Raw genomic sequence first — 20,833 nt, forward strand, 5'->3', positions numbered from 1 at the left:
TAGATGGTGGCAGTTCCTTAATCTATTTTCTAGTCCTGACTGTTCTCCTCAATTCCAAATCCATATATCCAGCTGCCTGTTGGACATCTCCATGAATATCCCACAGATGCCTTGAGTTAGCCTAGAGCTAAATTTATTATCATCTTTGCAAAGCTCTTCTTCCTTCAGAATTCTCTTTAATAATGTCACCATCATAAACCCTCTGACCAAAGCCAAAATCATGGGTCTATCTTGACTCCACTTCCTGCTTTATCCATTGTCACAGAGATTCACTCATCTCCCCGATATCTGACTGTCTTTTTCCCCAGCTTGTAGTATTTTTAGCTGCTGGGTGTATCATCAAGATTTAAGAGTGTACCTCCTGACTTCTTTTACATCCAGTCAATGAAATGTAAGTAAGGTGTTGGAAGTCAGTTTCCTGGAATTTGCACTCTTAGCCCCTTCTTAATCCCTTCCTCTATCTTGCTAGCTAGAACATGGATGCTGCCATCGTGGACCATGTGGCAAATTTGGGAATAGAAACCTTGTAAAGTGATGCCACAGGATAGAAGGAACACATTCCTGAAACCATGGAGTGCACCAGGACGGGATCACTTGCCCAGAATTTTACATAAAGAAATACAGTAGTAAAAAATATTTTTAAAAAATTTAAGGGGCACCTGGGTGGCTCAGTCAGTTAAGCATCCGACCTTAGCTCAGGTCATGATCTCGCGGTTGTTGAGTACAAGCCTCGCATCAGGCTCTGTGCTGACAGCTCAGAGCCTGGAGCCTGCTTCAGATTCTGCGTCTCTCTCTCTCTCTGTCCCTCCCTTGCTCAGGCTTTGTCTCTCTCTCTCTCAAAAATAAATTTAAATATTAAAAAAATAAATAAATAAGGGGTGCCTGAGTGGCTCAGTTGGTTAAGCATCTGACTTCGGCTCAGGTCATGATCTCACAGTTCGTGAGTTTGAGCCCCACATCAGTCTCTATGCTGACAGCAGGGAGCCTGGAGCCTGCTTCGGATTCTGGGTCTCCCTCTCTCTCTGCCCCTCCCCTGCTTGTGCACGTTTTTATCTCTCTCTCTCACTCTCTCTCTCTCTGTCTCTCTCAAAAATAAACATCAAAAAAATTTTTTAAATATGTTTAGACAAATAAAAATTAAAAAAAAGAAATACAGTTCTCTGCTATTTAAGCCACAGTAGAAACCCTATTCATACTATGCTCTTTCTCATGTCTTTCCAAGCACTTGGTAAAATAGGTAAGCTTTTTTCTCTGCAAATATCTCAAGAAGATGAAGTTGAAAACAAAAGGTAAAGGACCAAGAAATCTACACAGGACTTAATGGAATATAACAATTATATTTCTCATTATAAGTCACTGCATTTATTAGCATTCTAGTGTATGTATGTCTCAAGGATTTGATTTGCGTGTCAGTTCCCCAGAGCATGATTATATCTGGGTACACTGACAAATTCAGGTTTTGGACCCAAACAGGTAAGGACTAAATTCAGTTAGTGAGGCCCTATATGGCTGATCAGCCAGCCTCTCTATATATTTCATTCTATCTTTTACACTCAACATCATAATTAACTTGCATAATGTGTCAGATTATAGTTCCTAAACATGGCTACGATAACCCACTTTCCATATGGTATTCTTATAATGTGACATTGATTCTCCTCCCATGGAAATGATGGGATTTCTGTTTCTCCTCCTTGAATGTGAGCAGGCTTCTGATGATGGCAGAGGTCACACTATGTAACTCAAGGCTAGGTCATACAAGGCAATACAACTTCGTCCTGGTTCTCTTTGAAACACACTCTGAGAACCCAGCCATCTGCAGGGAGGAAGCCCAAGTTAGCCCATGGAGAGAAACCGGGACCCCGCACCCAAAGCCTGAACTGGGCTCCTGGTCAAGAGCCAACAGCAACTTGCCCCCTGTGAGTCATCTGCAAAGTGGATCCTCCAGTCCTCAGTTGAGCCACATCTCTGTATGAAGCACAGATAGGCTATGCCCTCCCAGCCCTGTCCAAACTGCAGATCTGTGAGCAACCGAGGACTGCTGCTGTTTAAAGCCCCTATGTTTCTTAGTTTTCTACGCAGCAGTATATAATCAGAATACATATTAAATTGTTGCACTGGGGTTTTTTTTTAACGTGAAGAAGAAACATTTGAGTTAGGAAATCAGAAATCCTATTAAGATTATGTTACCTTCACATTGCCGTGTTCAATGAGCTGTGTATAATCCCTGGAACCAGGTGCTGAAGTGATATATCCCAGAAATATCACTTGATTAGAGCTGCTTTTCAGTAGTTTTGAAACAGCAATAGCCTGAAGTTTCCTGTCAAGGTCATCTCTAAAATGCAAAAAAAAAAAAATGTACTTCTTAAAAAAATGTACTTCGTCATTGTACTTGCAAGACCATTTTTTAAAAGTACTAGGTATCTAAGTTCCCAAAGAGGATCTTCAAACAGTACACAACCCGAGTGATTCCTACTTGGGCAAATGACTGAATGTTATGCCAATGAACAAGACAGAGACCCAGCGCTTCAGCTGGGTAGGCTGACAGACTTTGGACTAAGATCATGATCTCTCCCCACAAACTAGTTGGAGTCAAGTTGATTTAAATACCTATTCTAAAATAGCATTTGCTCAACTTTTCGTCAGAAGAAGTTATGTCAGTAATCTGAGACCTGATCACCAGTATTACAGCTAAAGACTAGTAGGTAATAATAATAATAATAATAATAATAATAATAATAAAATAGAATTTAAAAAGAGCGAGAAGTACTGGTAAGAGAGAGAATCCTAACACTCACAGAGCACACCAGGCTTATGTAACCTACTCAGCTCCATCAACTGAACACTTACTAAAAGCCTCCCGAGTTTCTCCTGGTCAAATCCTGGCTAAACATGAGGCTTCTATTAGTCTAAGCACCGCTGATGTGTAGCTGAGATAATTAGGTAGGTACATCATGCTTTTGAGGGTTTTACAGTTGGTCTGTTTGGGGAAAAATAGGGATATCATATTTGACATGATCCAGCCAGGAAACCTGAAACCACTCTAGGTGTTTCAAACAGGGTGAATTTAATATAGGAAACTGGTTACCTAGCTGATAGGAAGCAAAACAGGAATCAGTGAGGCAACCAGAGTTTAGCAACCAGTACCACTTGTTGGGCTAGAGGGACAACAATAGGAGATGATATTCCCAGTGTCTGCAAGCCAGCCATGGAGGAGGCAGCCCAGAGGTTGCTGGGGCTATCTAAGGAGGAGTTAGAGTCACAGGAGAGACTCAGCTGCAGCCAGAAACAATACAGAAAGCAGAGAGAGAGAATGAGAGACACCTCTTCTTCTCTCCTCCTCCTGCTCTCCAGCCTTGCACTAATGTCTTCCATTAGCTAAACCTACCCAGCAGCCAGAAGGCAACAGACTCTGGGAACTGTGGTTCCCTGTGATGTGTAGCCAAGAGGGACACGAGCCAGGAATGGATCCAAGAGCAAATAGGCAGCAGAACCAACACAGGCATTTATAGAGAAAAGTAGCTAATAAATGACTGTTCAGTAAAAAAACAGACAAAAACCAGTGACAAAGGCAGATAGACATCACCAAGTACTGAGAATATTGGAGAAACCTCATTGATGTAGGAAGGTAGGATGTGAAGGCAGAACTAAGCTTAGATAAGAATGTATAGACAGCTGAGTACCATTCAAAGATGCCTTAAGAAATGGAAGAGTGAAAAGAATGACCATTTATTAAATATCTTTGATACTGAATATTCACAATAACTGAGAGGCAGGCATTAGCTCTATTTTTTTTCTTTTTTTATATATTAAATATAATTTATTTTCAAATTGGTGTCCATACAACACCCAGTGCTCATCATTAGCTCTATTTTTAAATGAGATTAAGTAACATGCCTATGGTTATTTTCCAACTGCCCTGTCTGGATCTGTTCTCAGTCCTCCTCTGTGCCCTGAGAAGCCAACCCAGGCAGATTTCATGTCCTGGGCTCCCTTTTCTGCTGATTTCCAGTTAGGTTTGGTCAACTACAGGCACCAGTAGGAGATAAAAAGGAGAGAGAAGTTGTGGTATTTCTTCCCCATTAGCTGCATTCTTTTTGCCTGTGGCCCCTCTTCCTGAATACTATAGTATCTCTTATCTCTTCTTTTGATCCTTCCAGCCTCTTGGTAAATAGTCCCTTATTAGGTCTGCAGTGAATTCTGTTCCTTCTGATACACACAACTGGGATTCAAATCTGGTCTAGAGAATTCCAAGGTCACTGTACCACTAGAGAATTCCAAGGTCACTGTACCATAGATAGTGTTTTCATACAAATATATTAGCAATATATTGGAAAATAATCTATGAATTTGGTTTCATATTTTCTCAGTCGATAAATTTTATCCAGTGACGATAATAAAAATAAATAGTGTATGTATGAGTATAAAGAAAGGAGAGGAAAGGAGATGGGGGAGAGAGAGGGAGAGAGCAAGAGAGAGAACACATTTTATATTTCCTTATCAGTTAATATGTGATCAGCCCCAAAACCCTATAACGTGGGCTGGAAAAAATAATTTCATCCCATTCAGAAACAAAAGGACTGGAACTCACTGAGGTTATGTTACAGCAGGACCAAAAGTATAACTACAGACTACCGGTTCTGCACTCTTTCTTCTTTGTACATTTATGATGTTACAGAAAACAAAGTGGTGATGGACTGGTGGCTCAGTTAATTACATAAAATAACATTGATTTTAGTTATGGTGTATACCTAAATGCTTCTAAGGAATGCTGCTATTTCCTATTTATTGGTTGTAATGAGGTATTTGTGTAGTCAATAATTTTAAAAATCCTGTTGAATCAGCTAACAACATGCATAAGCATTCCATAATTCATTCCTAATATGACTTCGTGTGTATATGCCATAATCAGTAGAGAACGAAATCTCTAAATATTTACTCACAGTAAGAATTTTGTATCTAGTATTGTAGAAAACAAAGGCAAATGAAAATATGTAATGATGGCTTCACAAATCCTTCAGTGTATGAGCGTCTTCACGTCACCTGTTGGAAGGCTACAGGGTTCATGGACAGGGCTTCTAAGGAGTGACACAGAACTGTGGCTCTAAGGGGAAAGACTGCAACTAGCACTGTGCCTGGGACACGGCAGATGCTTGATCTGCGTTTGATGAATGAATTCTTTTTTTAGCTGCCCAACAGACCTTACATTTAGGGTTATCTGATTTGGTTTAATAACAATGGCCAGTATTAATGGAGCACTTGCTGTATTCATGTAGTTTGCATGAGATAATATTTAATTCTCACAAGAACCCTACAATGGATTATTGCCCCTGATTTACAAATGAGAAAACTGGTGCCCAAGGTGATTAAATAACCTGGTGAAGGATACACCTTCAGTTAGACTCAAACCAGATTGTCTGATTCCAAGCTCTGGAATTTCATGCTTTTAACCACTCAAACACACCGCCTCCCTCCCTGGTGCTACATGTCCTCAGTAAATGTTAGCTAGCTTTGTCACTGCTGTCATTGTCATTGTATATATGTGTGTGTGTGTGTATTATTAAATCAAGTGAATAAGTGAGAACATGTGAAAAGTGTGGTTTTGATTAGAGAGCTTTAAATATGCGCTTAATACAGGGCGCCTGGAAGGCTCAGTTGGTTAAGTGGTTAAACATCTAACTCTTGGTTTTGGCTCAGGTCATGATCTCACAGTTCGTGGGTTCAAACCCCAAGTTTGGCTCTGTGCTGACAGTGCAGAACCTGCATGGGATTCTCTCTCTCTCTCCCTCTCTCTGCCCCCCCCCCCCCACTTACACAACTACTCTCTCTCTCTCTCTCTCTCTCTGCCCCTCTCCCCTGCTAGGGCTTGCTCTCTCTCGAAGTTTAAAAAAAAATTTTTTTTAAATATGTAGTTAATAGAAAGTTAGAAAAGGTAATCCTTTCCTCCTCTTTTCCAAACACACTCTGAGGGCTATCTTTAGTCTTCTCTTTCAAGTCTATTCTTTACATGTTGGAGGTTGGAGGGGGTTGAAGAGGGCAAGGGGGAAAAAGCAAAGGAAAAATGGGAAGGACTTTATTCAACTGTTTCTCAGGTTAAGACCTTGCAACTTTAATCATAAAAGTGCTATTTTTTAAAAGCTAAACCCAGGGCAATTTAAGGTCAGTGGAATGATTTTGGAATGCCTGTGCTTGCTACATGAAAATTATTGAGAGAAACAGAGGCATTTCTTCAAATAGCTTTCTAAAGAGACATGGACCATCATCTATATCATCTGTCCTCTGAACACCCTTTTTATTTCTAAGACAAGCAAGAGTGTGGTGAGTGAATGGTTCACATAATTACATTTGGATGGTTTGTTTATATTGCTAAGTCTGATTTCGTTCAGAAAATATTCAAGTATGCCTTCACAGAGCCACATGATGCTGTGAGAAAAAAGCGAGGTAACAGGAAAATAAAGGTAGCAGACACATTAGTTTTGTTTAGGTGAAACTTATAGTACAACCATGTTGTTCTAATGTACTGTATGTCACTTCAAAGCTCAGTGGCCTCTTGTCATGAATGTGGATAGGACCTATATGCCCTGTATTATAGTACTTTATGTTACCGTTTTCAATTATTATTACAGAATGTTTAGTATGGCAGAGTACAAATTATATACTTTTATCTTTGCTTTTATATTACATTGTTAGCATCATTCATGATTTATTCAGTACTAAGTCACTGGTTGTAAATGTTATCCTTTGGGGATAAAATTCATTCCCCGTTCCTCATGTCTCCTTATAGAAGGACTTGCTTAGAAAACCATGTCTGGCCTCTATCTCCCACCTTTTACACTTGGGGAAAACTTTCCTAACTAGTTGAGTTTGGCAGAATTAACTGGGCATGCTTGTCTCAAGTCCTTCCTCTGTCTTCTCCTTGGAGCCTGCCAGTTTGCAGACAGGGTATTTCTGGGATATTCTCTCTACCAAGGGGAGAGTTTGACAAGGCAGACACTGCACCTGCTGGTGGGTCGGCTGCTTTGGGGCAGTTTCATGTATTATTGGCGGATGAATTAGCAGGTCCACATAGACACAACTAAGCCACGCCATCCACATAAGTTTATCAGAATTAAGAGATACTTTGATGTCCCTGCCAAATTCCTCTACCTACCCATCAGTGGACTCTGAAAACATGAGGAAAACAGAGTATCATTTAGTACCCTCAAATCCTAACAGTACTTCCAACTGTCATAATCCTGTAGGAAAAGAATATTTCATTTTTCTGTAGTCCGGTTTACCACATGGTCCCAAGTACATGCAGGCTCTGAGTTAGGTCTACCTAATGCCTCATTGGGTGACACTCTCAGACTTTCCATCTAACCTCTCTCAGTCCACAGTCTTTATCTGTAAAATGGGGCTATAATGGTACTAACATTATACAGAGTAAAGACTAAATGCAATAATGTACTTAGCACAGCACCTGCTCGGCCATTGCTGGCTAACACAGCCATCATTGCTGCCCCGTACCATCTCTAAGGACCACCCACAAATGTTTTATGCTTCATTTTTTAAAACCAGCTACATAAGGAAAAATACTTTGGGAGGAAAAAAAAAAGAAAAGTCACTGCGTTGAAATCAAAGTAATGTACTAATAATATTTCTTGGCATTTGTGTACTATTAGAAAGACCAAAGAAACCCACTCATGATTCCCAAAGTGTGTCACAACAAAATCCACCAGTTTGTCCGAGATGTTAACAGTCATTGTTATAGCTGGTGCGATCTCGCCCTCTGGTGATGGAAGAAGGTGGTGCTCTGACTTCACAATTGGGTATCGGGACAAAACCATAATCCTGCATTGGAATGAAAAGAAACATGTGCATCATTATTGGTCCCACCATATCATGGAGACAGGACTAAGCACATGTGTTAAAAAGGGATGTGCTCAAAGCACTAATATGGCTGTCTGAGACAATACATTGCATCTCTGCTATTTAGCATGTCTCTTTATGTCGCTAAGCACAATGCCATCAATTCTGTTTTATTAAATACTATGGAGACACAAAAAGGGCAGTTAGCAATACACAAAATCTATTTTCCTTAAATTGTTACTCTGGCAACATATTTGCATAAATAGTTCTAATATTAATCAACACATTTGGGAATGTACAATCTTGCCAGCAAGGACACAAAGTAACAATTTACAAAATTAGGAATTATAAACTGTCCAATAAAGATATGAAAACATGTTCTACCTCACTCTAAGTCAAAGAACTATATATAAAAAGGATGAGCAGAGCTCAGATCTCAGCCAGGTCTCTTCCCTGGTCCCTGGCTGCATGCACTCTCTCTGGCCCCTCATGGAGCCCCTCCAACAGGATGACCTCTACAGTGATGTCACCTGAATCTGTGCACATGTCCAGCTTATCCTGTCCCACTTGGCCCTCCATGCTGCACAGAACATCCTACTAGATGTCACTTGACTGTCCAGAGGCATCTCAAATTTAGCACAATCTGTCTGCTCTGCTTAGTTGTCCCCGTCCCATTAAACAACAACATGTCCTATCAGGTATTTGGGTAACAAACATAGATGTTGTCTTTTATCACTTCCTGGCCCCTGACATCTAAACCATCAGTAAGTCCTGTCAGCTCTGTTCCAAAGTAGGTCTTAAATTTGCCCACCCCCCTTCTCCCCATGACCACGGCTCCTACTGTCATCTCTCACCTGTGCTAGTGCACCTACCTCATCACCTGTCTCCCTGCTCGCTCCCATCCTTGCCCCCAACAAGCTGTTCTAGGAACAGCTAGAAGGATCTTTTTGAAATGTAAATCAGATCAGATGGCTCCCATTTAAAACGCAGCCAATGGCTTCCCGTCAAAATTGAATTCCTCAGTCCCCAGCATGGATTATGTGACTTTCTAAGATCAGGGGCCTGCCCTTGACCTCATCTCTTACTGGTTCCCCCTCAGTCCCCACATTTAGGCCCACCAAGCCTAACCCTGCCTCAAGTCTTTGCACTGGCAGTTCCCTCAGCACTGCCCACGGCTAGGTCCTGGGTCCTCCTCATGGTGAGGTCTGCAAAGAGACCTTCCTGACCATCCCTCAGCATCCCCTGCCCCTCCTACCCAGTCATGTTCCTTTTCTACATAGCACTTATCACGATTTCAAATTCCTATTTATTTCCATGTGTACATATTGATTTTCTGTTTCTTCACACCAGAATGTAAGCCCTGTGAGGACAGCATCCAGGTCAGACACGCTTAGCTAACCCTCAGCTCCTACACTGAATGGTTTATAATGCTGAAGAATTGAAAATATCCAGCAGCTGGGCCACCATGAAAAACAATCACGGAATATGCTATCTTCAGCACCTTCTCATCCCTCCCAGGAAGCACCCCTAAGGCATATTCATAGGACAAAGGAATGAGAACATCAACCTTCCACTCTAAGCCCAAGCTTCCTGGTCTTCAGGGCTGTGTTCCCAAAGTACACTCACCCCCACGTGTGATCCCTTGTGCTTGGGCCAAAGTCGGTATAGAAACCCAACTTCTCCCCTAGCCACATGGTTAAGTCATTGTTCCCAATATAGGGCTTAGAAGCATCACTCTCCAAAATTGTTATGAAATCTGCACCTATTCAGAAAAAAAAAAAAAAAAAAGCATGTAGTGATTAACCACAGGTATGCAAAAACAGTTAGTAAAACTTTCTTCTTCAACCCTTTGCCTTTCCTCATAAATCAAAAAACAAAGTAATTTCTAATGAGTCACTAAAGTGAAATGGGTCAGACCTGAGCCATAAGAGGAGTTTTCCCATGTTTAGAATGTAATTAAAACATGGGACACCTGGAGAAAACACAGAAAAGGATGAAAATGTATCTTTTACATTTTCAAATATTTTTAACATCTTTCCCAAGATTTCAAATGAGCATAATGTTTGTTTCAAATATGCAACTTATGTTCAGAAATACAAAGTGGTATGTAACGGCATTTTATTCCTGGGAAAACACTTCCATGGTATTGGCACAGAAGTAAGTTTACTGGTTTTCTCTGACTCGGACCAGCTGTCCCGCGGGGCCTATAGTCAAGAAGAAAGGCCACGGAAATTCCTTACTGGCATTAGAATCATATAGACTCTCAGCATAAGTATGTCTCAGGGGACATGCTTATCATTAGGAGCAACCAAAACAGTTTAGACCTTCACAAACCTTGCTCCACGTTCCACAAAGTTGATCTAAGAACCAAATACCCGCACCTATTTAAAGGATGCTTCATACAAAGAGGCGCACCCCAGGGCACAGAAACTTAAAAACTGGCCCTTAGGCTCTTGAAAGCAATGTGCTTCACAAATGAGCCCTCACTCTGACCCATTCTGCCTTTTGATCTGACTGCTTTTGGGTCCCCCATAGTGGGTCCCCAAGCAACAGAAAGCACCAGGAAGAGTATCTCTTGGAGCAGGGGCCTGACAAGAATTCCCTGCAGATACTCAGTGTGAGGCTTTGTTCAGGATCAACTGAATTGACTGCTCTCAAAGACAGATGTGGTTATGGTAGCTTAATCCTTCTGCAGCTGCCTACCAAAATGAAGCCTTTTTATGAGATTAGTTTATGATCCAGCAAAGCCTCCTCCTGTTCCTTATGATCTCGTTCAAAATAAAAATAACAACAGCGGTTTCTCAAAACCTGGAACTAATTCCGGTAAAAGGCTTACCTGTTTGACTGAGCAGCTGAGCCGATCCTTCTAGATTGGACCATCCTTCATTGTCATAGCCAAACCGAAAAGGCCAGATGGCAGCAGAGACCTCTGTGGCTGGTCCCTGAGGAATAATTTTAATGGTAATTTACAATGACTAGGAACAATGGCGGTTCCAATCACCCAGCTTTCTCCACCTCTCTCTACCAAAATTCATATTTCAGCAAAGGAATTTTCTTGGTGAATTTTCCCACATTTAATTCATAAAACAGGGAGCTATTTGCTAGGTGATACTCTAATAATAAATCTTCTATGAGCTTCCAGCTTAAGCTTGGAAGTGAGGAGGAATATTTGGAAAGTGAGCATTTATAATAAGCATCATTTATAATAGCAAAAAATTAGAAGCAACCTGGCTGTTGTTTCAATAGGAAAAATAGGAAAATGGATAAATAAATGGTGTCACAGACCTACAATGGAATACTACCCAGCCCTAATAAATGAGTCAGGGATGAATCTCATAAAAGTGATTTTAAGTAATAAGTTGCAGAATGTATATGTCAAATGTCATATAGGTGAAGTTGAAAACACAGAAAAACGATACTGTCTGGGGTTATCTCATAGGCAAGCACAATATAAAGAAATGTATGAAAAATGATAAACACCATATTCCAGACAGAGGTAACCCTTGCACAGGAGAAGAGTGAGATCACAGAGGGATATACAGAGTCCTTCCACGTATTTGTAAAGCAGCCTGCTGGTTCTGAGTTATACACATTGTTACTCCTCTATGGCACTGACAAAGCCAATATTCAGGAGCACAGCCGCCTTTGAGAGTTCATCTTTTGGGCTCATGGGCTCAGTCAGAGAATCACTGCCCAACCCTCACTATCGATCTTAAGCAAATACCTCACTGATCTATAACAGGGATCCTGAGGAATAGTATGGCTGCATTAGAACAAATCTATCACCGCAACTGGAAAAGCAACTTCGAGTGAACCATACAGGTTGAAGTTGGGAGGATGATAAGTAGCAACCTCTTGCAATGGAATGCCACCATGTAAACACTGGTGACTCGGTATGCTACCAGCAGTAAGCTGGGCTTTTCATCTTCATACAAGGAAAATTATTCAGTTTAGTGAATGTCATATAAAGAGAAAGGAGACATCATCAGGGATTTCAAGAGGCCTGATTATATTCATTACACTATCCCTTTTCATGTAACTATGTAACTATAATTAACTCTGGATTTCACCACTCCAAAACCTATTATTCTCTCATTCTTCCCATGTCAGTAAACGCCACCACCCTCCATCCAGTTGCTCAAGCCAAAGACATCAAAGTCATTCTTGATTTCTTCCTTCTCTTTATCGAGCAACATCTAATCCATCAGTAAATCCTGTCAACTCTTTCAGAATACCTTTGACTCTGGAACAACACGAGAGTTAGGGGCTCTGTCTCCCTGTACAATTGAAAATCCATGTATAACTTTTGACTCCCCAAAACCTTAACTACTAATAGCCTACAGCTGACTGGAAGCCTTACCAATAACATAACAGTCGACTGACACACATTTTATACATTGTATACATGTATTATGTAATGTATTCTTATAATAAATATAACCTAGAGAAAAGAAAATGTTATTTAGAAAATCATAGGGAAGACAAGACATATTTACAGTAGTGTACCGTAGTTATCGATGCTGTAAGTTTGTATCATCTGTTTACAAGATGAATCTTGTGTCAGTGTCTATATCAACATGGTCTTATATGATACAAAACACTATAGGTATTATACATATTACTAAGAGCAGACATCAAAAATGAAAAGATGAGGTGAGGGGCTCCTGGGTGGCTCAGTTGGTTGAGCAACCGACTTTGGCTCAGGTCACGATCTCACAGTCTGTGAGTTCGAGCCCCGCGTCGGGCTCTGTGCTGACAGCTCAGAGCCTGGAGCCTGCTTCCGATTCTGGGTCTCCCTCTCTCTCTGTCCCTCCCCCATTCATGCTCTCTCTCTGTCTCAGACATAAACATTAAAAAAATTTTTTTAAATAAAAAAAAAAGAAAGATGATGTGAAAAAGAAATTCATATTTACTTCCAGCTATAACAATTCATGCATTGATAATGAAGAAGCAGCAATACGTTTGCTTTATGGTAACCTAGTATAATCGATATGACAGCTTCATGTTAGCCTAGCCTATACAATTAATGAATGAATCATTAAAACATTTTTATGGCATACAGTATTATAGTCATCGTTATAATGCAATTTTGGAAACACTGTTCCATTTTTTTTAACCACTTGTCTGTAATGATAGGCTGATACACAGTTTCTCCAATTATAAGAGAGAGGCATACTGTATGCTAATATAATTCTTTGAAAGCAGAGTTATAAAACAGTGGGAAAACTAAGACGTGATTAATTTTACATTACATACACTCACCTTATGCCTACGTAAGGATAGGCTGTCCACCTCCATGGGAGTCTTGCACAGAGTGTTCTGCATGGTGAATACTTTGATGACAGGGACACCAAATGTCTAAACAGTTCTTGCTGTACAGGTGGTAGGTTTTCACAAAGACACACACACACAACAGACAGGTTTATTAGGTGTACAGAGTGATGATTACTTACAATTCATAAAGTGCAAGTGGATCATCATAAAGGTCTTCATCCTCATTGTGTTCATGTTGAGTAGACTGAGGAGGAAGAGGAAGGGGCGGGCGGGTGGTCTTGTTGTCTCAGGGGTGCCAGAGGAGAAGAGGTGGAGGAAGAGGAAGGGGAAGCAGGAGAAGCAGGCACACTTGGTATACCTTTCTGGAAATGCACTGTAATTTCTGTCTGACTTCTTTTGCGTTTTCATGTCTCTAAAAATGTTTCTATATGGTACCAGTCCTTCTTCCACCATTTGCTTTAGGTTCAGTGCCCTTATCGTAGAAGGGTCCGTGTCGTAAAAGAAGTCAAAAGCAGTCTTGACGCCTTGGACCCCTTCTGCTAGACTGTCTAATGTCAGTTTGTCTTCTGGCACTGCGTCCTCTACATCTTCCTCATCATCTGGCTCTGGTTTGGAAGCACTCATCTCCAGTGGGTCATCTGTTCATTCCTCTGGTGTGGTGTCTGTTACCTCTTGAAGTTCTCTAAGATCCGTATCTTGAAACGCTTCAGCCTCCACTTTTTTTTGCCATTGTCCACAGTCCCTTTCGTGATTCCCTTGATTGGCTCTGTCATAAATCCTGTGAAGTCATGCACAACATCTGGGCACAGTTTTCTCCAGCAGGGATTTATGGTCTCGAGCTTGATGGCTTTCGTGACTTCTTCTAAACAACGGCATCTTCAGTGATGTAATTCTTCCAGACTTTCATGATGTTCTGTCAGGGCTCTCCTCCACAGCACTGACAATTCTTTCATAGAATATTGTGTGTAATGAGCCTTAAAGGGCCAGAGAACTCCCTGACCTAGAGGCGGAATCAGCAAAGTTGTGCCTGAGGGCAAATAGAGCACTTTGATGCCTTTGGTGTTGAACTCATGGGATCCTGGGTGGTCAGGGGCATTGCCTCATATCAAAAGAACTACAAAAGGCAGTCCTTGCTGGCAAGGTACTTACTTCCTGACTTCAGGGACAAAGCATTAATGGAACTAATCCAGAAAAAGGGTTCTCATTGTCCAGGCCTCCATGTTATACAATCAAAAGACTGGTAGCTGGTGTTTATCTTTTCCCTTCAAGGCTCAGGGTTAGCAGCTTTATAGATAAAGACAGCCCTGATAATAAATCCACTGCATTTGCACAGAACAGTGGAGTTAGCACATCCCTTCTACCTTAGATCCTAGTGCTCGCTTCTTTTCCATACAAACAGGTGTCTTTTGTGGCATTTTTTTCCACAATAGGGCCCTTTCCTCTGCAAGAAAAACCTGTTCAGGCTAATATCCTTTCTCCTCAATGATTTCCTTAACGGGGTCTGGGAACTCTCTGCTGCCCCTTGGTGGGCGGAAGCTGCTTCTCCTGTTATCTTGACAGTTTTTAAGCCAAAACCTTTCTAAAGTTAAATTCCCCAGCTTTAGATCCTTCCCCTGCCTTTTGCGCTAAGTTGTTACATAATGATCTCGCTTTTTCTCAAGTCATAATGGAGTCTATAGGTATGCCTCTCTTACAGCAATCCCGCACCTACCTAAAAGCTGCATTTTCAGTATGACATAGAAAGGTATTTCGCAAATAAAGTGTGAGGTTTTCATGCCTGCTGGTGTGGCCGCAGCGACAGCTTCATGAATCTCCTTTTCTTTTTTCCTTTTTCTTTTTACACTGGATCTGTTATTTCAAGACGGCTGGTGAATGTAGCTGCAGACCCCAATCTACAGGATATCAAGCAATTCAGCGCTTTCTGGTTATGACTTTTCTCTGCTTCTTGGGAGCACGTCTAGCATCACTAGAGACACTTCATGTGAGTCCCATGTTGATGTTCAAGGTCTACAGTATTGTTTACAATCAAAACCACCTGGGAACCACGAGAGATCACTTTTTACTGTAATATGAAATTTACTAGGGACAAACTGCTCGCCTGGAGATCAGCATCACACCGAGTTTTAAACTGATACAACGCTTGAGCTCACCGCGATAGCCGCAGGAGGTGCGGTAGTACAGTATGGACTATGGGTAATTTGATGCAGTTATGATTTAATATTGCACCTGTATGTTTACATTTCTCTCCACTGCAAACGAGCCAGGTACAGTCTGTGTGTGTGTGTGTGTGTGTGTGTGTGTGTGTGTGTGTGTGTGTGTGTAAGTTTCGGTACATTGTAACTTTTGATAATAAATCTACCCACACTTTCTGGTAGTAAATGACAAAACAGACCAGTCTCTACATATATATTCCACATTCACAACACACCTTTTTCTTAATTTTTTCACTATTTCTACATTGTGTGGGTGGCCTGCAAGTATTTGCAAATTGTCACAAACCTCCAGTATACTTTCTTTTTTTTTTTTTATGTTTATTTATTTTTGAGAGAGACAGAGACAGAATGTGAGTGGGGGAGGGGCAGAGAGAGAGGGAGACCAAAGCAGGCTCCAGGCTCCGAGCTGTCAGCACAGAACCCGCTGCGGGGCTCAAACCCACGAGCCGTGAGATCATGGCCTGAGCCGAAGTCGGACACTGAACCGACTAAACCACCCAGGCGCCCCTCCAGTATACTGATTGAAAAAAGATCTGCATGTAAGTGGATCAGCGCAGTTCAAATCCACACTGTTCAAGGGTCAAGTCTATCCTCTAAGTCTGCCCAGTTGTCTCCAATGGCTCTGCCACCGCACCCATCCAAACCTCCATAGTCTCTCTCTTGGATGACTGAAAATGCCTTGTCACTTATCTCCCTGTCTCTACTCTACAATCCATTCTTCACAGAGCAGCCAACCTGCTCTCACATTTCTTCATGTTCCTGCTTGAAATACCCTATGGCTTCCACTGAAAGAAAACTAAAATCAGGACACCTCACTGTGCTCTGTAAGGCCCTGTATGATGTGACCCTTCCCGGCCTCCCCATCCTCATCTTCTATGACTCTTCCCCTTACTCACCAAGCTTCAGCTGCACCAGCCACCTTGGTGGGCCTCAAACATGCCCCACCCGTTTCCCCTCAGCCCTTTACACACGTGCCCTCTGCCTGAATCCTTTACCCCTAGCTCTGTGATTAACTTGCTTCATCTCAGCTTTCAAGTCTCCACTCAAATATCACCTCCTCAGAGCAGCCTTCTCTAACCACCCAGTCCCGTTACTCTCTACTCCCTAATCCTCTTTGCTTCCAAGCAGCCTGATCTAAAGTGACAGTCTATTTCCTCCTCTGAATACCGTCTTTCTTCCCTACTACAATGTAAACTCCATGAGGGCAGGGGTCTTGTCCAAATTGTTTATGTCTGTACCCCGGGAACCAGGCACACAGGAGACATTCAGTATGCATTTATCAGATGAATGAAGGAAGGAAGGAAGGAATGAAAAGAACAGGTATTAAATCTAACTGAAATGACTCCTTTTGAAAAGAGGAAGATTAGGTATCTTCATTTGACCGACATGCTGCAATGTAACAAGTAACAAAGGACAAAAGAAAGAGACCACGTAATGCATTATTCACTTACTAAGAAACCATTACTGAGTTCTGAGTGTGTGGCAAGCCCTTTGTCAGGTGCTGGACGTGCAAAGGTAACTAGGAGAAGCATGCTCTCCGTGCTCAGTATAGCTTTTTATTTTCATGAAAAATTTGCCCGGTTGATGCAGATTACTAAAATTCAGAGCTGACCCTCAAATTCTGTTTTAGGCAAAACTGTAATTCTAACTGCATTATGAAGCACATCACACTTCATCAGCGCAGAAAGCAAGCACAACACGGCAATAACTTACTTTTTCTTCTACCCACCTATCTAGAAGAGAAGGGGACAATAAAACATTTAAACCTGTCGACCTCAAGCAGGGAAAGGAAGAACAGGAAAACTTCCATGACTCATCAATACACAAACTACCCATAATCTTCAAAATCAAGAATTATCTAGAAGATTGTTTTTAAATCAAAGGCTCTCATATTGTTGCCTTCCGCAATATCTGCCCATAAAAAAAAAGCCCATTATAAAGTAGTTCTTTACTTCATAGTTTAGATATATTAAATGATAGAATGGCAAAGATAATGTCATACAACAAAATTTTGAGCAGCTTGCCTTTAATAAATGGGTCTATCCTGTCCCAAGAACCCAACTTCATGAAATAATTCCATTATATTATTAGCCTATGACCTAAGGGTTAAAGAAATGGGGTTCAGGGCCCTGAAGTCATGAGATCCAGATCTACAGTTCAAACACAATGATAAAGTGTACAAATGTATGCATATACGTACATAACACATAACATTCTATATCCAAATTTTTCATTACTTACCCCTTTGCCCAATTTCCTCTCATAGGTTTTATGCCGTAGTCCTAATCCCAGTAGCCCCACACCAACAAGCAGCCACAAAACTAAACAAAAAGAAGAAATACTTTTTAAAAGAAACTAAGTTTGTCTTTTTATAAACAATTTTTTAAATAATGCTGCAATAGGGGCGCCTGAGTGGCTCAGTTGGCTAAGCGTCCGACTTCCGCTCAGGTCACAATCTCACAGTTTGAGTTCGAGCCCCGTGTCAGGCTCTGTGCTGACAGCTCGGAACCTGGAGCCTGCTTCGGATTCTGTGTCTCCCTCTTTCTCTCTGCCCCTCCCCCGCTCACACTCTGTCTCTCTCAAAAATAAATAAACATTTAAAAAATAATTTAAAAATAAATAAATAATGCTGCAATAAAGAGAGGGGTGCATAGATCTTTCCAAATTCATGTTTTCATTCTATTTGGGTAAATATCCAGAAAAGGAATTACTGGACCATATATATGGTCATTCTATTTTTAATTTTTTGAAGAACCTCCATACTGTTTTCCACAGTAGCTGTACCAACTTGCATAGATGAATGGATAAAGAAGATGTGGTATATATACACCATGGAATATTACTCAGCCATAAAAAAAATGAAATCTTGCCATTTGCAACAACATGGATGGATGTAGAGGGTTTGATGCTAAGTGAAATGAGTCAGTCAGAAAAAGACAAATACCATACGATTTCACTCACATGTGGAATTTAACAAGAACAAATCAAGAAAAAAGAGACAAACCAAAAAACAGACTCTCAACTATAGAGAACACAGTGATGGTTACCAGAGGAGAGGTGGGTGGGGGATGGATGAAATAGGTGAAAGGGATTAAGCATACTCTTGTGATGAGCACTGTGTAATATAAAGAATTGCTAAATCATTATATTGTACACCTAGAACTAATATAGTACTGTACGTTAATTATACTTGAATAAAAAATAATTTTATGAAATTATTAAATCTAGTAGGCAAGGATTTTGTGCAAAGGAGAAATGTCTAATTCCTGGGTTAATTTTCATATGCGACATGCATGTACAACCCATACTTGAAACTCAGGCTTCAGGGAATCTTCCCTGAAATGTTCCAAGGACCATGAGCTTAAGGTAAAAATAAATCATAAGTATGTACAAGAAATAATACACAAGAAAACAAGCCTCCACGGACAGACACCAACCAGCAGGGAAAAAAATAATCCTGTAGAATCAAACCCACGAATACTTCAGATGTTGAAACTTCTAGAATCAGAATATAAAATAAGCATGCTTAACAGGTTTAGAAAAATAAAAGAGGTTATTCAATAGGATGATCAGGAACATGTGTGAAGAAATAAAATAGACTTCTAGAAATAAAACTACAAACTCAGTGGACAAGATAAGTAGCAGCAGACAAAGCTGAATAGAGAATTAGTGCAAGGGACGGCTTAAAAACAAAGGTAGATAATATGGAAGAGGTTAAGGGACATGGAGAGATAATAAGATCCAACACAATCTAACTGGATTCAAAAAGGAAAAAGAGAAAGAATGGAAAAACAGCAATATTTGCAGAAATAAAACTGAGAATTTTCCACAGGTGATATAAGACATGACTCTTCAGATTCAGAAAGCCCAAACACTAACAAGCAACGTGGAGGGAAGACGGGGAGGGGGAGTGCAGAAGTAGGAATCCACATCCAACATATCACAGGGAAACTCTGGAACACCAAAACAAAGAGAAATCGTTTAGCGCTGCCAGGCAAAAAAGACAGATTATTTCCAAAGGAGCAAAGATTACACCGACAGCTGACTTCCCAACAGCAAAACCTGAAGCCAGATAACAGAGTAGTATCTTTAATGTGCAGAGAAAAAAAAATAACAACCAAGTACTAAAAGAGCAGAAAGTGAAGATATAATTTCCAAACTAAAAAGTGGAGTAGGAAGGCAGAGGATAAGAAAAAGAGAAAAGGAAAACCCAATCCATGCAAAAGAAAGCAAGAAGAAAAATAGGGGGAAATCTACTTAAAGTAGACAAAGCAAAAGCAAAGTAAGATGACAGAAATAAATCATAATGCATGAGCAATCACAACAAAAATAAATTACATTTTCAAGTTAAAAGACGAGACTGACAGTCTAGAACAGGCACAATGGAGGCTGTAAAAAGATGGGTAGTTGCCAGGGTTTGGAGGAAGGAGGGAAGGATAAACAGGTGCAGCACAGGGGAGGCTTAAGGAAGCGAACCTATTCTGCAGGATACTGTGATGGTGGCTAGATGTCATTATACCTTTGTTAAAACCCACAGAACATACAACAGAGAGTGAACTCTAATGTAAACTATGGACTCTGTATCGGCTCGTCAGTAGTAACAAATACACCACACTAACGCAGGATGTTAATAATGGTGGAAACTGTGGAGGTGGGGGTGTGAGGGGGTGTATGAGAAGGAACTCTATACTTCCTGCCCAATATACCTGTAAATCTAAAACTGTTCTAAAAAATAAAGTCTATTCTTTTCTTTTTTTTAAAGACAAAAATAGTGGTTGCCATTGGTAGAGGCAGGGAACGATGAACAGGCAGAGCACAGGATTTTAAGGCGGTAAATCACTCTGTACGATGCTATGATGGTGAATACATTTCATTATACATTCATCAAAACCCACAGAACATACGATACCAAGAGTGAGCCCTTAAGTAAACTAGGTACTTTGGGTGACAGTGATGTGTCAGTATACATTCCTCAGTTATAATAAATGTAATAATAAACTCTGGTGGTTACTGGTAGTGGGGGAGGCTGTGTGTCTGTGGGGCCAGAGGGTATATGGGGAACCTCTATACTTTCTTCTCAAACCAAAAACGGCTCTAAAAAATAAAGTCCACTTTTAAAAATTACACAAAACGTCTAAATAACTTTGTAAATAAACTGTTCCAAATGCCTCAATTTGATGAATGAACTAAAGAATTCTGGTTCTTAATACTCTTACTACTACTACTAACAACAACAGCAACAATAGAGACAAAGATTGTCAGGATTAAAAATAAACAAACAAGGGGTGCCTGGATGGCTCAGTTGGTTAAATAAGCGTCTGACTTTGGCTCAGGTCATGATCTCCCGGTTCCTGAGTTTGAGCCCTGCACCGAGCTCTGTGCAGACAATTCAGAGCCTGGAGCCTGATTCAGATTCTGTCCCTCCCTCTCTCTCTGCCCTACCCTGTTTGTGCTCTCTCTCTCTCTCTCACAAAAATAAACATTAAAAAAAAGTGTTA

General features: G+C 40.8%; 1 protein-coding gene across 4 annotated transcripts in view; it reads right to left on the minus strand.

Annotated features, from left to right (window-relative positions):
- Nucleotides 1–20,833, minus strand: part of CWH43 (cell wall biogenesis 43 C-terminal homolog) — a 59,637-nt gene that overhangs the window by 15,253 nt on the left and 23,551 nt on the right. For all 4 annotated transcript variants that reach the window (XR_008296328.1, XR_003419217.2, XM_027056526.2 and 1 more), the window contains exons 9-13: nucleotides 17,577–17,656; nucleotides 10,685–10,790; nucleotides 9,475–9,610; nucleotides 7,681–7,830; nucleotides 2,191–2,335 (exon numbers count right to left, since the gene is read on the minus strand). Coding sequence is in view for 2 of the 4 variants with exons in the window: in XM_027056526.2 (XP_026912327.1) it covers nucleotides 2,191–2,335; nucleotides 7,681–7,830; nucleotides 9,475–9,610; nucleotides 10,685–10,790; nucleotides 17,577–17,656 (617 nt within the window). In the remaining 2 variants the exon portion in view is untranslated. The remainder of the gene's footprint in view (nucleotides 1–2,190; nucleotides 2,336–7,680; nucleotides 7,831–9,474; nucleotides 9,611–10,684; nucleotides 10,791–17,576; nucleotides 17,657–20,833) is intronic.

The sequence above is a fragment of the Acinonyx jubatus genome, chromosome B1 (assembly GCF_027475565.1).
Source record: "Acinonyx jubatus isolate Ajub_Pintada_27869175 chromosome B1, VMU_Ajub_asm_v1.0, whole genome shotgun sequence".
Taxonomy (NCBI): Eukaryota; Metazoa; Chordata; class Mammalia; order Carnivora; family Felidae; genus Acinonyx; species Acinonyx jubatus.